Here is a 19785-nt window from a genome sequence, read left to right as displayed (position 1 = left end):
AATCAAAGAAAAATATAAACTTTGCCAATATTAGTAAAAGGCATTGATATTTGTTATGATCCCAAGTTCATATTGGACAGATAATGACAAAGAATTATTAGATATTTCATTATGATCATGACATGTGTGTGTTATTAGTTGCATGTGTTACCATTATTAACTTTATTCAAAAGAGCATTTTGATCTATAGGCTTAAGCTATGGATTTGTTAATGAATTTCCGCATTTATATGCATGGCCATGGGAGTTAGTATATAGTCTATAGACATAAACTGAATACATACATGTCAATGCACATTCCAATATCTTCTTGCAGTGTAGTAATTAAAGGTCATATAGAAAAGAGTTTCTAAACTTTCCATATGAAACGAAAGAAGATGATCGTCTACTAATACCTAGAGCTAGTAAGCTACTAATGTTGTCAAATTGTCTCCGATTTATGGTGCATGCCGGCCTGACTAGTCGAACTCGGACAAGTGCATTGCCGTTGCCGAAGATTTGCGTGGATTGGTGCAAGTCTTGAACCAACTCCATAGGCAGCAGGACAAGACCATTGCTCTCCAGCAGCTGACTGGCAGATACACTGGCAGATACAGGATGCTCTTCAAGCAGTTTCCCCATCATCTCTTCAAGTGGTTCATTCAACTTCTGCTGGTGAATATAATGCCCATAACCCTCCTAATCAAACAAAACAAGATCTCGAGTCAGTGAATTTGGCACTCTGGAGGGCAGATATTTGATATTTCCTATGGGACAGAATTTGGGCTAGAACATTCATAGTGATTGTGTGCAAGGACAAGACATATACCTCATGGAAAACAAGTGGTATAGCAGTTGATTCAGCTTGCAGTCTATTTCCACTTAGTTCCTGTAAGGAACATATGCTACGTTAATTTGCACATTAACAAATTCAAGTCTAGTCTATATCTCCACTTTGCTTGATTTAGGGACCAAAAGCCTGAAGCTTAATGGTCTAATAGTATGACAATGCCCAATTTTATTATTTTCCTAAATGATGGATAGTTCTTTCAAGGGGAAAGAAATCATTTAGTCTCATTTTGTGTTTGCATGTAGCCAAACTTCTAGTTTGTTCATTCTGACATCATCTTAATTCATTTGATATGATAGCACAATCATAATCATTAGCACAGCCGTTACATATGTATGAGAATGAATGAGGCTGAGAAAATTGAGATGATCCAAAGTTAATAGGTACCTTTAGTTGAAGCTGCAAATATTTAACATGGTCAATAACGTCGTCCAGTATATAAGCTTGACTACCTTATAGATTAAAAATCAATTATTGATATAAATGAGATTAAGTATATATGATCTGCCAAAGTATTGCTCAAAGATAAGAATGGTGAGATATTTTTGAAAGGGCTGTTTTATTTCATGCATGCAACAATCAAGATGTTGTACTTAAGTATTCCGTGTTCTTAAAGCAGAACCTACCAATAAAAGCTACTTAGAATCTTTATTTTCATTTTGTCACTTATTTCTCAGCAGTGAGATATCTTATTCCAGGTTAGGTATTCTTATGTTAATTGCCACTTTATTCACTGAAAAACTTTCCAAGGGAAAGGATAACACATCACCATGTTGCATTGACAACTTACTACAAATTACCTCTTCTTGATTTGGAAGCAAGTCGTGTGGTGCTTTCAGCTCAGCAATTCGTTGCCTGCGTTGCTATGATGTAGAATTCATGGTTAATGAAGATAAATTGTGTTAAAAGTTAAAAACATTGCAATATCCAAAATTTGAATTCAGCATGTGATCTTCAAATTTTGTATGCCTGGAGAAAACTAATAGTGGCATACTTGACTTACTCGGTCACTGGCTTTCTGTCTTGCTGTTGAGCCTCTTCCTGGTTTAGGAAGGAAACTAGGTGTGCCAGCCATTACTGATGGATCAAGCTGTGAAACATTAGGATTATCTCCACTTGCTTCTGGTGTCCATTAAGCAGGAGTCTAGCACAAGATTAATGGAAATCATTATTATAAAGTCTTCAAATGATAAAAACTATACAGTATATTATGCTTGTTAAAGCATTAACTGACCTCACGATAGAGGGGATGATGATGTTGAGTACTTTCAAATTGCATTGCTTCCTGCTGGACTTCACTCTCAGCAGGTCTCCAATACTCCACTTGCTGAAAACAGAGAATAAAATCTTTATTTGGGTATCATTCATTCTATGTACATTTATAAGCCGCAAATTTAACCAAGAAATAGTGAAACAACTAGAAGAAACTAGAGTACAATTATTGTGAAATCTTTGCTCCCTAATATTACTATACAAACAACATCTATGTCAAAATCACTTCTTGCAGGAAATTTTTTCAAACAAAATCACGTTGCAATGAAACGCAATTCTTCATATTCACTCAACTTAGATTTGAAAATGCTAATTCAAATACACATTCAGTCTTGCTGACTTTCCTGCCTTGCCAATGTCTACTTCATTGGAAGAATGAACTTCAGTTTTAAAGGTATAAGCTTTTCCAGGATCTTTACAAAAGATCATGTTTGTTCCATTGGCATCGTTTCCAAATCAAGAGATGCATAATTGCTCCCAATCATATCCTCGGTCTTAGGCAGATAGTTTGAAGATTCAGTCAGATACTAAACAAACTTATGATGAGATGGTTTTGGGAGGAAACTCCACTGGCTCCCACTCCCTTCTTCAGTTGCAACAACATCTTGCATGTTTGGATCATTCTCAGCAGCTAACTTTTCTCGGATTTTAATTTTCGGAATGCATTTTGCCTAATTGAATAATAAACTTTCTGAAAAGAGATAACTGACTTTAATAATTTTAGATCTTTTTTTTGGGTATACAATGAATTTACCAATATATGCAACAATAACTAGCAATAACTACGAAATCATATAAGAGGCATACAAATCACTACAAATTGGTGATGAACAAAATCAACCAACAAAATCAAGAGTTCTAGCATCAACAAACAAAGTTGCAACATCCAATAATTAAAAAAAAAAAAAGTAAAAAAGTTCATTCCTAAAGCTTGTTTAGTTTCTCTCAAGGGGAATGTTAATGTTGTGTCTCCTGCAAGCTCATGTTCTCCAATGCCAAATTTGGTGCCTCTAAGTTGCATTGGCCACAAGATTTCCATCCTTAATCTTGACGGGGCTAACCGCAGAGAGAAGGTCCAAGCATGCTGCTTCACATACCTCTTGAAGCAGGGAGTGAGCCTTACAATACCCTAAAAGAAATTGTTCAGTGACATCACTCGACGGATCATTAGTTGAAGCCTGCATCATCTCAATCAAACAATGTAACAAATCAAGATTGACACCAATCAATTGTACTAAGAAAAGATAAACTGAAAAGTTAGATGAGTATACATACAGGATATTCAGGTAATGATGATACATCGGATTGGGGATGAGGAAACTTGTGTTTCAAGCCGACAATCTCATTTTTTATCTTACTGGTGTATTGTTCTGACAAGTCAATCGTGCCAGATGCCTTCTTAGACTCACCCGGCAGTGGAGAGAACCAATTTAAAGCTTCATTTAAGGCCTCCATGGCAAGGCGACAGCCTTGGATGGTGGTGAGATCGCAGGAGAGAGCAATGTGGGTGCAGAGAGCTACCAGGTTGAAGAGAACAGAGGCCTTCTCCAAATGGATGTTATGCTGAGAAGAGTCCTGTTGCGGGTTGATGGCATTGTACCAAACAAAGACAGGTGGGTTGGGTGAGGCATTCATAGGGAAGAAAGGCTCAATCATGCAAAGGCATTTGAAATAACGGATGAGACAGTCACGGCGAAGGGGTAGCGAAAGGTCATCACGCAGCATCTCATTGCGCAATTTGTGTAGCATTTCGAGAGGGCCTTCTACTCTCTTTGCCACGCTCTCAGAGTATTTGAGGACAAAGTAATTGCGCAGGGACTCATAGAGATTCAAGGGCTCACTCTTCTTCAAAGGAAGCAATGCAAGAATACCTGACAACGGCGAAGACATCGAAGACGACAGGATTGCCGAATCTGTTGGATAACGAGGAGGCATGTCCCATGGGTAAGCCACCAGCTTTCCATCCTTCATAAGCTTGAAAGGATTGTACTCTGAGAGGATGAGGTCAACGTATATTTGTTGTAGATTGGGTATCGAGCGCCTGCAAATCCCTCTAACTAATATCTCAGCGACACATTCTGCATCAGGTTGCTCTGGGATGGATGATTCCCTCTGAGGAGCCTCTGCCTGAGCCAGATTCCAAGAATGCATCGATGAGTTACCAAAGAATCCCTCCTTCTCGGAAAGATGAGTTGCCCAGGTTCGGTCAAAACAGTAGACATGTTTCAGTTTAGCCGCTCTCAAAACATTATGTATCAGTGTAACTGCTCTAGCATAAAGCAAATGAACCTACATCATCATCGTCATCATCATCATTAGAAATTTAGAACGAGAAAATAAATGTAAAATCAATCAAGAGTGAAGACTGACCGATTGATGGAGAGCGTAACGGGCGTCGTTGAGGAGTTGTGGCTGTAATTCGAGCTCGGAAGCCTGAGCGGAGAAGAGGGCGTGCAGAAACTGCGCTAAGAGGGGAGTCAAATCGAGGGTGGCGGAGACCACGTCCTTGGCAAAAACCTTCCAGAGTTGGAAGAAGAAATTGGCGGCAACTTTGAAGGCTTCCATTGCAAGGTGACGGCCAAGGGCGGTGGTACGGTCGTAAGAGGCAGCAATCTGGCTGCAGATGGCTCCAAGGTTGAAGACAACAGCGGCCTTCTCCAATTGGATGCCGTTGCGCTGTGAGGAGACCCCTTCCTCATGCTCAGGGTTGAAGGCGTCGTACCAGACAAAGATGATGGGATCGGCATCGGCGTCGGCGTCGGAGGAGAGAGAGGTGAAGAGTGACTCAACCATGCAAAGGCATTTGAAGTAGTGGATGAGGCAGTCACGTTGCATGGGAAGGGAGAGGTCCCCTCTACGCTCCACCATGTCCCTGCGGCATTTGTTTAGGGTTTCCAGAACGCTTTCAACTTTTTCTGCATCGCTCTCCGAGTATTTTGAGGCTACCAAGTTGCGTAACGGCAGGTACAGCTCCACCGGATCAGTCTTCTTCAGTGGGATTGACAGCACCGTTTCCGGGTTCAACAACTGCCAATTCTCGTTGCTCATGTCGGCGGCGAATGAGGATATAGGATATGATACGATTAGGAATCAGAGAATCAGAGAATTCGAATTGCATTTGCAACAGCTATTCTCCCCACCCCCTCCTCCTTTTAAGCTAATCAGAGATTTTTTATTTTGTTTTAATAATTTTTAATTTATAAAATTTAAAATTTGAATACGTTAAAACAAATCATAATACATTATAATAATGGGCCTGCTACACATACAAGTAAAAAGGCCGTACAAGTTTTACAAGTTATCAGCCCAAACTTCATTAACACGCGCATTAACTCATTTTGAATGGAGCGTAACTACACGCGCCGCACTCAAACGGTTCCTCTTCGTCTTTTTCTTCTTCTTCTCTTCTTCTTCTTCGTCGTCTTCGTCTTCGTCTTCGTCTTCTTCTTCTTCCTTTTCCTCTTCCTCTTCCTCTTCTTCTTCTTTTTTTTTTTCGATTTTCATGGTTTCTAAAATTCTTTTTCTTCTTCTTGCTGCACGTTCTTCTTCCTCTTACTCTTCTTCTTCTCCTTTTCTTTCGTTTCTGCACGTTCTTCTTCCTCGTTTTCCTCTTTTTCTTCTTCTTCATTTACGTATTTTCTCTCTGTTTTCTCTTTTTTTTCGATTTTTCATGGTAAAATCGTTTTTGAAGAAGAAGAAGCAGCAGAAGATGAGGAGGAGAAAGAGAAAGAGTTCTGAATGATGCATAAGATGTACTTCAACGAATTTTGGGTGTATTCCTATAATCGTTTGGGTGAATTCTTGTAACCGTTTGGGTGTATTTTCTGTAATCCTTTGGGTGTATTTCTGTAATCATTTGAGTGTATTTGAGTGATATCTGACTGATATCTATGGGTGTATTTTTCATTTCAAAAAAAATGGCAGGCAGAAACCAAGCTGAAAAAAATGTAAGAACAAATATATGTCTTCGATCAAATCAGTTTTTCATAATAGAAATATATCTAACTCTAATTTTGCTTTGTTTACAGTAAATCAAGGACCTAAAGTGTGCAACCCATCTGTTGAGTGAGAAATTCAGAAATATGAGCAAGGAGAAGTGATGCAATAAGACTGTCCAGGCCATCCTCATTGTTATTGAGTCCATTTTGTCAGATAGATTCTAATGATATTGTCACTGATTAATGTAACTGTTATATACTCTTGTAAGAAATTGAACACATGATATAAATATATTTGATCCAATTATAAGTAAATTTTTTTTCCATAATTAAACTCTCTCTGGTGTATTCAAAATGTCTGATTTACAGGTACTATAATATGAAGTGGTGATCCAGATAGATTAGAACCCATATATGACGGTCTGCATAGAGATCTGCATAATACACCAAAACACAAACTATAAATACACCCGATAAAAAATTAAATTTACACCTCTGCTGTAGATTTTAACCCAACACTACCTGAAAGCCACTTGTTGTCCACAAGACCAAAATTAATTAAACTCTCTCTGGTGTATTCAAAATGTCTGATTTACAGGTACTATAATATGAAGTGGTGATCCAGAATTCCAAATAGATTGGAACCCATATATGACGGTCTGCATAGAGATCTGCATAATACACCCAAACACAGACTATAAATACACCCGATAAAAAATTAAATTTACACCTCTGCTGCAGATTTTAACCCAACACTACCTGAAAGCCACTTGTTGTCCACAAGACCAAAATTTAGCAGAAAATCATTCCAATTCCTATCAAATGAGTCTTTGCTATGAGGGTTTCATTTTTCCTCTTTGCTACATGTAATCAATTGATTCTTAATCTCGTTTTCCTTCCTATTTGTGCTCCACTTCGCCCTGATTCAGCTGACAATCTGAGGTTGAATCATCTATTATCTTCAAAACGAGTTCAAACTTTGATTTCAGAAACCAGAAAATCGAAAAGAAAACGAAGCTGGAGTTACAGAGAGAAGAACTAACGTCAATGACGAAGAACAAACCAATGAGAAAGGAGAAGAAAAGAACGATCGAAAAACCAGGGGAAGACGCGCGAGAAGAAGAACGATGAATTTTGGAAAGAAGGAAAACAAAGAAGGAAACAAATCTTTTAAATTTGGTAGTTATACAAATGCGGGATCTTTGTATAGCGCGTGTAAGTGACGTAGGAGTTGCAACGTTTTAGAAATAAATAAGTTTAAAAGTATGAAAGAAATATTTTTATCAAATTTTTTTACATAGAAATATGATTAAAAAGAGAATGTTTAATTATGCGGATATATCCGATATCCGATCCGATATCGGATCGGATCCGGCACTAAAAAGTGCGGATAACATATCCGATCTGATCCGATGAAAATTGTGCGGATCGGATCGAATTTTCGGTCATATCCGATCCGATCCGCGGACACCCCTAATATTCATTGCCCTTTTTTGTTTTCATTGAAAACATAGATTGATATATTTGGACCTGGTAGCTTGCAAAATTCTAATCCTCCCTTTCATGACACTCAAATTGAAAATTCTCCTTCACATGTCACAAAAAATGTCCCGAATTCCAAGACATGCTAATTTTAAATGACTTAATATGTATGTTAAACGATAGCTTTGAGGAGAGAGTGTGAAGCAGTTGGAGGATCTGTTGTTGAAGAAGAATGAGGATAGCCAAGTTGTGAAGAAGCATACTGTTTTTGCTTTGTTTAGGAGTATAATAATTGAGGGCATTGGTAGTTGTAGTTGTGTTTTGTATGTATGTAGTGGCTGTTTAGGCAAGTTTTAATCTGTGTTGATTATCAAAATTTTTAGATTGAAATGTCTCAAATTGTTAGACTAAACCAAACCAACCCAAACAACAAAAAGTCTATTTCCTCCAACGTAATAAAATATGGTATTGAAATCCTTAAAAGCATCATTTTTTCGTAGACTGCTTCAATCCCGGTGTTGGAATAAATTTGAATAATCTAGATACTGTGTCACTGGTTGCAGCTGCTATGGTCTTAGCACTAACACTCTTCTGAGCCTTGGGCCTGATTACTGTTTGCTTTAGACGTCTAAAATGTTACTGAATCTGAAATTAACAAAATTATTATGATGTTTCATACAGATTTTAACATGCTGACCAACAAACCTATTGCCACCTTCTATGTGGCCTGAGGAATCTTGACCTTATAGATGGAATTGCAGCACCATATTCCTTAGTATTGGTCAAAGCATTTACCCTTCTTGAGTCCAAGTGGGAAAAACTATGTCATGATCTTGAACGTGGTTTCCCAAGTCATGAAATCTCAGATGTTGCAATGAGGGAAGCTGTAACAGAAACACTTGGAGGGCCTCAACCTGAATTGTCAAACAGAATAAGCAAATTTGTGGAAGATAATGGCAATGATTGGAGTGGAATTGCACATAGATTGTGGCAAAACGTTCGATATATAAAGTGTGTTAGCACTGGAATCATGAAGCAATATTATCCAAAGGTAAAGTATTATGCAGGAGAAGTACCTGTTGTAGGAGGGGATTACTTTGCTTCTGAGTGTAGTGTTGGTTTGAACTTAGACATAATGCAACCCCCTGAGACTACAAGATATGTGTTGTTTCCAAATACTGCTTACTTTGAGTTTCTTCCATTTAACATGAATGATGAAACCAATAACAATGTTGCTGACGAAATGTTTGATCATAGCAGTGTAGAGGTTAGGAAGATGTATGAAATAGTTGTTACTACTTATGGCGGATTCTATCGCTATCGTTTAGGTGATGTAGTGCGAATTCTTGGCTTCTATAATTCTTCTCCAGAAGTGGAGTTTGTGATGAGAGCACCTAAAGCTGCATCTGAGATTCTAACTGAGAGAGACTTGATTTCAGCAATTGATAACTTTCAACTTTCACTAAGAGGTGCCATGATGAGAACACAGATAGTTGAGTTTGCAAGTTTCTTAGACCAAGAATCAAGGCCGAAGCAGTTGAAGGTGTTCGTAGAAGTTCAAGAGGAATCTGATTTCATGGAGGATAAACAAGAGGAATCAATTAGGACATTGAGAAGTTGTATTACCTCACTTGAAGGTAGCTTGGGAGCCTTGTACAAAGTGGAGAAGGTTAAAGGTCAACTTGGGAACTAAATGGTATTCATTCTAAGGCCTGGAGCATTTGATAAGTTATATGAAGCAGCCATTAGAAATGGAACACCAGCTAGTCAATATAAACCACCCAAGATTCTAAGGAATCATGAAATTGTTAGCGTCTTGGAAAAGTTTAGTTTGTGTGATATTGGATGATTCTAAATGAAACGATATTATTTGCTTGTTTAAAATTATTAGGCCTTGATGGAGATTGGAGACACTGAATAAGTTCAATTTACTAATATGCAACAATAACTAGCAATAGCTACGAGATCATATCAGAGGCATACAGATCACTACAAATTGTCGACGAATAAGAAGAAATATATTCACATAACAAACAAAATCACGAGGATAATATTTCACAAAAAGAGTTCTAGCATCAACAAACAAAGTTCCAACATCCAATTTAAAAAAGTAAATAAGTGCATTCCTAAATCTTGTTTAGTTTTTCTCTACGGTAATGTTACTGTTGTGTCTCCTGCAAGCTCATGTTCTCCAATGCCGCCTCTAAGGTTGCATTGGCCACAAGATTTCCATCCTTAATCTTGACAGGGCTAACCTCAGAGAGAAGGTCCAAGCATGGTGCTTCACATACCTTTTGAAGCAGGAAGTGAGCCTTATAATACCCTAAAAGAAATTGTCCGATGACGTCACTGTCACTCGGGCAGGTTTTCATCTTCGACCCACGAAATTCAGGTGGCGAGGATTGAACAAGAATCTCAGCTAAAGGCCCAGATGCCAACGGATCAGAAGCTGCAGCCTGCATCATCTCAATCAAACAATTTAACAAATCAAGATTGACATCAATCAATTGTACTAAGAAAGTATCAACTGAAAAAGGTAGTTAGTTTTACATACAGGATATCCAGGTGATGAGGATACATCACATTGGGGATGAGGAAATTTGGATTTCAAGCTGACAATCTCATTGTTTATCGCACGGGTGTATAGTTCTGACAAGTCAATCGTGCCAGATGCCTTCTTAGACGGAAAAATCAGTTTTTTGAGCCAATGTAAAGCATCATTTAAGGCATCCACGGCAAGGCAATGGCCTTGGATGGTGGTGAGATCGCAGGAGAGAGCAATGTGGGTGCAGAGGGCTGCCAGGTTGAAGAGAACAGAGGCCTTCTCCAAATGGATGTCATGCTGAGAACAGTCTTGTTGCGGGTTGATGGCATTGTACCAAACAAAGATAGGTGGGTTGGGTGAGGCATTCATAGGGAAGAAAGGCTCAATCATGCAAAGGCATTTGAAATAACCGATGAGGCAGTCACGGCGAAAGGGTAGAGAAAGGTCATCACGCAGCATCTGATTGCGCAATTTGTGTAGCATTTCGAGAAGGCCTTCTACTTTCTTTGCCACGCTCTCAGAGTATTTGAGGACAAAGTAATTGCGCAGGGATTCATAGAGATGCAAGGGCTCAGTCTTCTTCAAAGGAAGGAATGCAAGCATATGTGAAAACGGCGAAGAAGACATCGAAGATGAGAGGATTGCCGAATCCGTTTGATAAGGGGGAGGCATGTCCCATGGGTAAGCCACCAGCTTTCCATCCTTCATAAGCTTAAAAGGATTGTACTCCGAGAGGATGAGGTCAACGTATATTTGTCGTGGCTTGAATATCGAGTGCCTGGAAATGCTGCAAAACCCTCTAACTAATATCTCAGTGACACATTCTGCATCATGATCAAGAGCACAAGATTGGACCCTTGAGAACACAGAAGGTCGCTCGGATTCGGTTAGGATGGATGATTGCCTCTGACGAGCCTCCTCCTGAAAGAATGTCACCTTCTGGTAAAGATGAGTTACCCAGGTTTGGTCAAAAGAGTCGACATGTTTCCGTGCTGCCGAATCAGGAGGTATCAGTTCATATGCTCTATGATAATGCTCATAAACCTACATCGTCATCATCATCATCATCATCACTAGAATGAAAAAATAAATGTAAAATCAATCAAGAATTCAAGAGTAAAGACTGACCGATGCAAACGCTAGGGCACATCGGTGTTGTTGGAGAGCGTAACCGGCGTCGTTGTTGTTGAGTTGCTCCTGTAATTCGAGCTCGGAAGCCTGAGCGGAGAAGAGACGGTGCAGAAACTCCGCGAAGAATAGAGTCAAATCGAGCGTGGCGGAGACCACATGCTTGGCAAAAGCCTTCCAGAGTTTGTAGAAGAAATTGGCGGCAACTTTGAAGGCTTCCATTGCAAGGTGACGGCCAAGGGCGGTGGTACGGTCGCAAGAGGCACCAATCTGGCTGCAGATGGCTCCAAGGTTGAAGACAACAGCGGCTTTCTCCAATTGGATGCCGTTGCGCTGTGAGGAGACCCCATCCTCGTGCTCAGGGTTGAAGGCGTCGTACCAGACAAAGATGATGGGGTCGGCGTCGGAGGAGAGAGAGGTGAAGAGTGACTCAACCATGCAAAGACATTTGAAGTAATGGATGAGGCAGTCACGTTGCATGGGAAGGGAGAGGTCCCCTCTACGCTCCACCATGTCCATGCGGCATTTGTTCAGAGTTTGCAGAACGCTTTCAACTTTTTGTGCATCGCTCTCGGAGTATTTTGAGGCTACCAAGTTACGTAACGGCAAGTACAGCTCCACCAGATCAGTCTTCTTCAGTGGGATTGACAGCACCGTTTCCGGGTTCAACAACTGCCAATTCTCGTTGCTCATGTCGGCGGCGAATGAGGATATAGGATATGATACGGTTAGGAATCAGAGAATTCGAATTGCATTTGCAACAGCTATTCCCCCCACCCCCTCCTCCTTTTAAGCTAATAAGAGATTTTTTATTTTTTGTTTTAATAATTTTTAATTTATAAAAAATTTTAATTACTTTAATTAATTAACTAAAGTTAGTTCCTCTTAATAAAAAAGAGAGATACTTTAAGTTTCTATATATTTTTATGACGTAAAGATTGATTTAGAGTTACATTTTAGAGACAGAAATGAGTTCTCTACTAAAAATAGTCTTAATATTTCCTTTGTAGAATACGCTAATTTGTTATACATTATATTAAAATCGAATTTTACACTTAAATAATACGATGGATGTCACATGTTTGAGATTGTTTAGCAATTATATTAAAGATTTTTTTAATTTATTTTTTTAATTAATTAAACCAAACAGAATAAGGCTAATTTGTGAAGATAATAGTAATGATTGGAGTGGAATTGCAGATAGATTGTGGCAAAACGTTCGATATATAAAGTGTGTTAGCACTGGAATCATGAAGCAATATTATCCAAAGGTAAAGTATTATGCAGGAGAAGTACCTGTTATAGGAGGAGATTACTTTGCTTCTGAGTGTAGTGTTGGTTTGAACTTAGACATAATGCAACCCCCTGAGACTACAAGATATGTGTTGTTTCCAAATACTGCTTACTTTGAGTTTCTTCCATTTAACATGAATGATGAAACCAATAACAATGTTGCTGAGGAATTGTTAGGCTCTTGGAAAAGTTTAGTTTGTGTGATATTAGATGATATGTAAGAGTAATAAAAAATTTTTAGTATCTTCATTCACCATCTAAAAGGAACTTGTTTTCATTTCATACTGATAAAATTGTGTAATGTAACCGAATGATAAACTGTTTGGGAGACAAGTTGATGTACATTTTCAAGAGTGTAATCAACATTATGTTTAAGAAGATTTGAGAAACAAACTAATATCCATGAAAACAATCAAGTTTGCTCTCATCATTTGTATTCTTTCTAAAAATTGGCCTATCTAAGGCCTTAAAATACTTTTGTTGTTATAATCATATCAGAAGTATTAAGATATTGCTTCTGATATATCTTAAATAATTTTAATATTTTATTTTTCTGTGCATTCTGTGGCTAATCTAGTTTCTCTTAACATCAAAAGGCAAAAAGATGAACATGATTACAATCATAAGTTATACTGCAGAAAAGTAAATTATTCAATGCTGCTTATAAACTAAATATCATTCAATGTCACAAAACTATATTTTTGCAAGAGTGTGACAATTTCATGATTTCTTATAATCTTGGGTGGTTTATATTGACTAGCTGGTGTTCCATTTCTAATGGCTACTTCATATAACTTATCAAATGCTCCAGGCCTTAGAATGAATACCACTAAGTTCCCTACTTGACCCTTATCCTTCTCCACCTTGTACAAAGCTCCAAAGCCACTTTCAAGTGAGGAAATACACCTTTTCAATATCATTGTTGACTCTTCTAGTTTGTCCTCCATGAAATCAGATTCCTCTTGAACTTCTGCAAACACCTTCAACTGCTTTGGCTGTGATTCCTGGTCCAAGAAACTTGCAAACTCAACTATCTCTATTTTCATCATGGCACCTCTTACTGCAAGTTGAAAGTTTTCGATTGCTGAAACCAAGTCCTTCTCTGTTAGAATCTCAGCATGAGTTTTAGGTGCTCTCATCACAAATTCTACTTCTGGAGATTTGTTATAGAATCCAACAACTTTCACTACATCCCCTAACCGATAGCGATAGAATCCTCTATAAGTAGTAACAACCACTTCATACATCTTCCCTACCTCTACCCTGCTAAGATCCACTGTTTCATCAGCAGCATCATTGCTCTCCTCATTCATGTTAAATGGAAGAAACTCAAAGTATGCAGCCGTTGGAAGTATCACGAATCTTGTCGTCTCAGGAGGTTGCATTATGTCTAAATTTATGCCAACACAGCACTCAGAAGCAAAGTAATCTCCTCCAACAATAGGTACCTCTCCTGCATAATACTTCAGCTTTGGATAATACTGCATCATGCTTCCAGTGCAAACACACCTTATATAACGAATATTTGGCCACAATCTATAAACAATACCACCCCAATTATCATTATTACCTCCACAGATCAACCTTATTCTGTTTGACAATTCCGGTTGAGGCCCTCCAAGTGCTTTAATCACAGGTTCCCTCATTGCCACATCTGAATTTTCAATACTTGGAAAGCCACATTCAAGGTCATCACAAAGCTGCTCCCATTTGGACTCTAGAAGGCCAAAAGCCTTAACCAATCCTACAGCATAAGGGGTTCGAATAGCATCGATTGCTTCGAGATTCCTTAGGCCGCAGAGAAGGTGGCAATACATTTGATGCTCAACAAAAGATCCAAGAAACACTTGTGGAGGGCTTGAATAGACAGCAAGTTGTTGAGGTTTGGCCTTACCACTCTGCAAAGAGTAAGAAGATGCAGCCATAACCTTGAAGCCGCACTTAGTAGTTGTGATATTGTCAGCATAGAGAAACCAAAGGATCTTGTTTATCCCTGGCCTTGGAGGAAAGAACCTGTATGCATTAGATATATCTATTATTGATTTTATGTTTATTTAGTTTGACATTAAGGTAATTTTGTTATTACAATTAGATTGTATCTTGTTCTATAAATAGGTACTCCTTGTTGTCCATTCCAAGAACAGTATCTGAATATCGAGTTTATTCTTGAGTTATTATCATGAATTCTAGCATGGTATCAAAGCCATTATATCTCATAAATAGGTACTCTTCATTGTACATTCACACAGAAGCATCAGAATAATAATATCTGAATATCAAATTTATTCTTGAGTTATTATCATGAATTCTAACAAGGTATATAACCATTCATGTATTTTTCCTAACATTTTAAGATTTTGTAATAAGTAATTTCTTGTCTCATCGAATTCTGGAAACTAGATTAGTTTACCTGTGAAGAACTGCAGTGCTGCCTCTGTGAGCAATAAAGGATGCAGCTTGGGAAAGGGTTGAATCAAAATAAGGGATCAATTTGGGCTTCATGGAGCTTGTTCCTGAGCTGATTAAAAGGACAAAAGAAAAAAGAAAAGGGTCAAATCCAACATCAAACACTGAAGGTTTTTAGTTTTTACCAACAAGAAAAAGAACAGTATTGGAACCTGTAGAAGAAGCAGAGGAGGGGATCAACAGAGAGAAGAGGAGGATCATGATGTTGTTTTCCATGTTCTGCCATTTGATTGATGTAGTCAACATAGTCATCATAGGAAGACAGAGGCACCATATTCCTGAAAGTATTCACATCAAGATGAGAGATAAATGGTTGGAGATATTGCACTTTTGAATTGTGTTGAAGGATTGAGCGTAGAGTTTCCAACTGGTGAAACCCTGCGTTCTTGGTGTACTCTTCCACCTTCTCTATGATGGATTCCTCTTCTGCCATCTTGTTTGGGACATTGTTCTCTCTGTTCTATGTACCTATCTTTATATGTGCCTTGATCATGGTCCATAGTCTTTGACTTTGACTCATTAATGTTGGAGTTAATGTCAAGTTTCTCTAAATCAATAGCATCAATTACTAAGGTGTTGACTTCTTTGAGTAAAACTAAAACAGCAGCAACCCATGGTAATGCAAGTACCAAGTTTTGTGACTTCTTTGACTATAACCTATGTTCTATCAGAAGATTCTTTAGATATTTTTATTCTACTAATCAATATAGTTTTTGTTTTTACCTTATATTTGAATTAACACTAATCAACTTTCTTTTTTTCTTTTTACACTAAAAATATTAGCCTTCTACTATTCCCCATTTGTATTATGTTATGAAAGCAATGCGGCGCTTATTAACAAAAGAAATAAATAAAGAGAAATGTGTAAGACATAACATTTTGCCTCTCAATAATCTTGTAAATCTTTTGTCTTTTAGGAAACACAGATTTATACAGAACATATATGATTAGAGGATTAGGAAGCATGAACAAATTAAAACTAACTGAACTGCCCCATCTTCAAAACTATAGTTAAATTCAGCAATGATTAATGTAAGCAAATTAAAGAGAAGAAAAAGGAAAATAAGAAACTCAATCAATATCTCTCCCGTATGTGTTTTTGTTCCATATACAAGTTGATGGACTTGGCTGTGTTTTCATTCTCTGCTGCTTCTTTGTTACATTATTGTTTTCTTCTTGAAGAGGACTACTGTTTAGAATGCTATTATTTTCTTTAACCACATCAACTTTGACTATGTGATGATCTGAAGTCCCTTTGGAAGAAAGCACAAGATAGGACCCTGCTACGAACTTATATGTTGAATCTGATGAGGATAATATGTAATCTACCCTTGTTCCATACTTACATGTCCCTTGCACACCTGCATTATAATTTTGAGGATTAGAGAGTTTTCAAAAATTGATTAAATGTATGTCACATAATTAAAAGCTTAAGGTATTCTTGTTTTACTTTGTCCTTTGGCAATCATCACTACAGATTCACATTCCCCTGAATAGTCCTTAGCATCCGTGTAGTGCTTACTCTTTAGATATTTCATCACTTCAACCTTTGGTGTTGGTTTTCCAATCTCTTCATAGTACTGAAAAACAAAACAAAGGAAAAAAATAATATCAATTCATACATAGGACTAACTTGACTTAAGTTTGTATCATTACTCTTAGTTTTCTGTTGAGGTATATCCTCTGGAGTTACTCAGATTGAATCAGTGATCGATTTCTAGGTTTCGCTATAAATCTTTAGTTAATTTCAATTACGTAAATCAATCTTCAAATCACATTCTAAAATAGGTCATTTTCTATTTTAATAGAAACTTCTGTAATAGAAACAATGATATCTCCAATTATAATCCCTTTGGATGTAAACTAAATTGATTTATGGAATGTTTTAATGACTAATTTGACTATCGTGTGACTTATTAGGAGGCCAATTTGGACATTAACCCCATTATAATTTCTCATATTTACATTTGACTATGGTTAAAACTTTAAAGCTTATGTATAAAAATATACCTTAACAATATCAGTCCATCTTTCTTGTGAGTAATCTGATTCATCAAGTGAGTTAAGCCCTCCAGCTAAGATGTGAGGCTCATCATTATTAGACTGGATTATTGCATTAATCTGCTTCATCCTCCAATTCTCATCAAGATGATCAAGATGGGTGCAGTAAAAGTTCATTTCACCAGCTTCAGGTACATCGATGGTGGCCTTCAGAACATTCCTGTTGCCAATAAAATTAGTCACATTCGCACTTGTTGCTCAATCATATTCTCTAATCTAATCTATTTCTAACCCACCAGAATTCAGAGTCTTTTGTTGTTGTATTTTGTTTAATTTTCAACTTTCACAAGCTAGATTTCCACTAATATTCCCATGATCATATTCTCTAGTAGATGGTCAATGACAAGAAGCTGGCTTTGGAGTGAAGTAAGAAAAGTTTTCTTGCTTCAGTTATAGCAAGAAGAGTTTGTAATATTTTTACTCTTCTTTAAGATTAGGCAAGGTCGATATCTACCTACTTCTTCAAATGGCACCATTCATTGCCAAACTAAACTATGCTCCTTGTAGTGAGGCAGCATTGTTTGTGGAAAAATGAGAATAAGTATAGGAAAAAAAATTTATTAATTAACATTAAAAAAATTTAATTATGAAAATATTTTTTGAACTTTAAACCTTTTAGTGGAGGATTTTTTTTCCCCTAAAGATAGGAGTTAGACTCGAATCCGAGACATTTAGATGAATATAAAGAAATGATGGCTACTAAACATTTCCGATAATTTATTGACTTTTAGTGGAGGATTTATAATTAGAATTTTGGTCTTAAAATATAAAATTCAGAATAGAATTTAAGATACAAAAATTATTTTAAAAAGATTAGTTGATAATAGCTGAAAAAAATTAACTCTCTAATTATACTTATGATTATTTTAGCCTTCAAAGTAGCATGTAATTAATAAATTAATCCTCACTTTGAGTGAGTTTATGAAATAGGACAAATTTTTTAATGCCATAGGATAATTATTAATTCTTGAGGCTGTCCTATTAGCAAACTAATCTTTTAACAACAATCAGAATGGCAGTTGATTAATTGAGAAGTTGTTACAATAATGAGAAGGAATCAGACAGCACTCATTAGCCAGAACCAACCCAAAATTGTGGTACGGAGGAGAAAAAATAAAATAAGCACTGAATCGGTCTAAAAAGTGTTGGTAATAAATTATTGTACCTATAAATGTGTTCACAAGAACGTTGAGAATAGCGGAAAACAAAATTAAAATATCTAAAAGGCGTGGAAAAGAAACAAGTGTAGAGAGAGAGAGAGGGAGAAGAAGAAGACACAGTTGCTTAAGGGTTAGGTGTGGGATCCATCCATGCCTCGCTGCATACAGCTATCATTAGGAACACGTTAACACTTTCCCGAGTTAGATCATTCGAAAACCATTACATTACTACGACAATTAGAAAAACAAAATAATCATCATCTACTTCTAGTTGCCTTTTATTATTATTTTCTTTTTATAGATTTTATGATTGGATACTTTTATGGGAAAAGATAAGTGACCCTAACTTTTTTTCTCCTTCTCCGCTTTGCTTAGATATGGCACAGGGCCATGAAGAAGCTTCAACGAAGTACACTCAAGCTAAGCATAAATATATTATGAGAAAGTTTAGGGCCAGCAGATTTTGTAACTTTTAGTCATCAATGATGTTTTTAATGATGTGAGATTGCATCTAATGATATAGAATCATTCAATTTTCTTTTGATGGTTAAGTGTTGGCGAGAATTTAACAAAAGTGCTGACTCTTCGTATATTATTAGGTAATTTAATTTTAATGTACGAAAACATTTCTGAGAAGTATTATACTGTAAGATTTTGTGAATTAACCTGAAATCGGTGTGGTCGAAGAGTTTCTGAACGTTGGAGCGTTTGATGGGCCACCTGGACAAAACGGCGTTGCCGTATTCAGGAGCCCAGCTATCAGCAAAGACGTAGTTCATGCCCAAAGCTTTGGCCAAATCCGACAATGGCTTCATGTCGTTTTGTTCGTCCGCCTTCACATCCTGCAAAGCCAAAACGTCAGCGTCCAACTCCCTCAGAACCTCCAGCACCGTCTTCCGGCTCTTTATTCCGTACACATCATTCCCTTCCACGCCGGAGAAGCTGTTGCACTGTCTCATCACCACGCTTCTCCATCGCCAAGAAGATCCTCCTCCTTCTCTCTCGTGCTCCGAGAAGCTCGATTGTCTGCTTCTCAGAAGCGAAATCTCGTTATCTGGTAGGTTGATGGAAACTCTCAGCTTCGATTGACGTTCCGGTGGTGGAACAACCGAAGTTATTGGGTGAAGAGGAGAGTGCTTGAGAATGCTTTTGGGTTTGAGATCACAGCGCGCGTTTTGTTCTTCGTCGTTGTTGGTGGGGACTGCTGGTGCCATGGAGAAGAGTGCGGCGTTGAAGGTTGCTACGCGGATTGGTTTCTGCGGTTTCTTGTTTGGGTGAACCAATGCTGATGAACAAGTGCTGGTGGTTAGGGTGCTTTTGTTTCGGTTCGATTTGCGGAAACGGCGCCGTTTTGACCACCGGAGGTGCGAACAGAGACGGCAGAGGAGCTTCATCATGTTTTGATTACTTGCTTGGAGAATAACAGCCACTTCCTCTGCTTTTCAAGTTTCTCTGTGTTGCCTTTTTTTCTCATCATCGGATAAGTAGTACAATTATGGAAGGAAAAATAATACAATATTTATTTGTACATTACAATTATTTACTAAAAATCTAAACTCAATCGTTATATATTTATATAAAAATATAAAAAATATTAAAAACGATCATAATT

General features: G+C 37.5%; 6 protein-coding genes across 7 annotated transcripts; 1 reads left to right on the top strand and 5 right to left on the bottom strand.

Annotated features, from left to right (window-relative positions):
* Positions 210–2715, bottom strand: LOC110263096. Its single transcript, XM_021103731.1, has 4 exons — positions 1832–2715; positions 1629–1691; positions 808–867; positions 210–677 (listed from the first exon to the last, which is right to left on the bottom strand). The coding sequence occupies exons 1-4, from the start codon at positions 1901–1903 to the stop codon at positions 324–326; spliced, it is 549 nt and encodes a 182-aa protein (XP_020959390.1). The 5' UTR covers positions 1904–2715; the 3' UTR covers positions 210–323.
* Positions 2874–5201, bottom strand: LOC107645372. Its single transcript, XM_021103729.1, has 3 exons — positions 4471–5201; positions 3376–4389; positions 2874–3278 (listed from the first exon to the last, which is right to left on the bottom strand). Exons 1-3 carry the CDS (start codon positions 5146–5148, stop codon positions 3111–3113), a joined length of 1860 nt encoding a protein of 619 aa, XP_020959388.1. The 5' UTR covers positions 5149–5201; the 3' UTR covers positions 2874–3110.
* LOC110263097 (probable indole-3-acetic acid-amido synthetase GH3.6) lies at positions 8274–9308 on the top strand. Its single transcript, XM_021103732.1, has one exon. The coding sequence runs from the start codon at positions 8395–8397 to the stop codon at positions 9211–9213; it is 819 nt and encodes a 272-aa protein (XP_020959391.1). The 5' UTR covers positions 8274–8394; the 3' UTR covers positions 9214–9308.
* Positions 9544–11886, bottom strand: LOC110263531. Its single transcript, XM_021104924.1, has 3 exons — positions 11194–11886; positions 10075–11109; positions 9544–9976 (listed from the first exon to the last, which is right to left on the bottom strand). Exons 1-3 carry the CDS (start codon positions 11884–11886, stop codon positions 9680–9682), a joined length of 2025 nt encoding a protein of 674 aa, XP_020960583.1. The 3' UTR covers positions 9544–9679.
* LOC107645370 (probable indole-3-acetic acid-amido synthetase GH3.6) lies at positions 13010–15520 on the bottom strand. 2 transcript variants are annotated; one of them, XM_016349380.2, is made up of 3 exons: positions 15105–15520; positions 14897–15004; positions 13010–14499 (listed from the first exon to the last, which is right to left on the bottom strand). In XM_016349380.2, exons 1-3 carry the CDS (start codon positions 15383–15385, stop codon positions 13155–13157), a joined length of 1734 nt encoding a protein of 577 aa, XP_016204866.1. In that variant the 5' UTR covers positions 15386–15520; the 3' UTR covers positions 13010–13154. The 2 variants fall into 2 exon arrangements, with proteins under 2 accessions (XP_016204866.1, XP_016204867.1); XM_016349381.2 differs by having other exon boundaries at positions 14897–14999; positions 15105–15391.
* Positions 15818–19677, bottom strand: LOC107645371. Its single transcript, XM_016349382.2, has 4 exons — positions 18840–19677; positions 16963–17173; positions 16403–16532; positions 15818–16313 (listed from the first exon to the last, which is right to left on the bottom strand). Exons 1-4 carry the CDS (start codon positions 19568–19570, stop codon positions 16024–16026), a joined length of 1362 nt encoding a protein of 453 aa, XP_016204868.1. The 5' UTR covers positions 19571–19677; the 3' UTR covers positions 15818–16023.

The sequence above is a fragment of the Arachis ipaensis genome, chromosome B06, assembly GCF_000816755.2.
Source record: "Arachis ipaensis cultivar K30076 chromosome B06, Araip1.1, whole genome shotgun sequence".
Taxonomy (NCBI): domain Eukaryota; kingdom Viridiplantae; phylum Streptophyta; class Magnoliopsida; order Fabales; family Fabaceae; genus Arachis; species Arachis ipaensis.
Note: the sequence above shows the minus strand (reverse complement) of the source record. Positions and strands in the feature narration are given on the sequence as shown.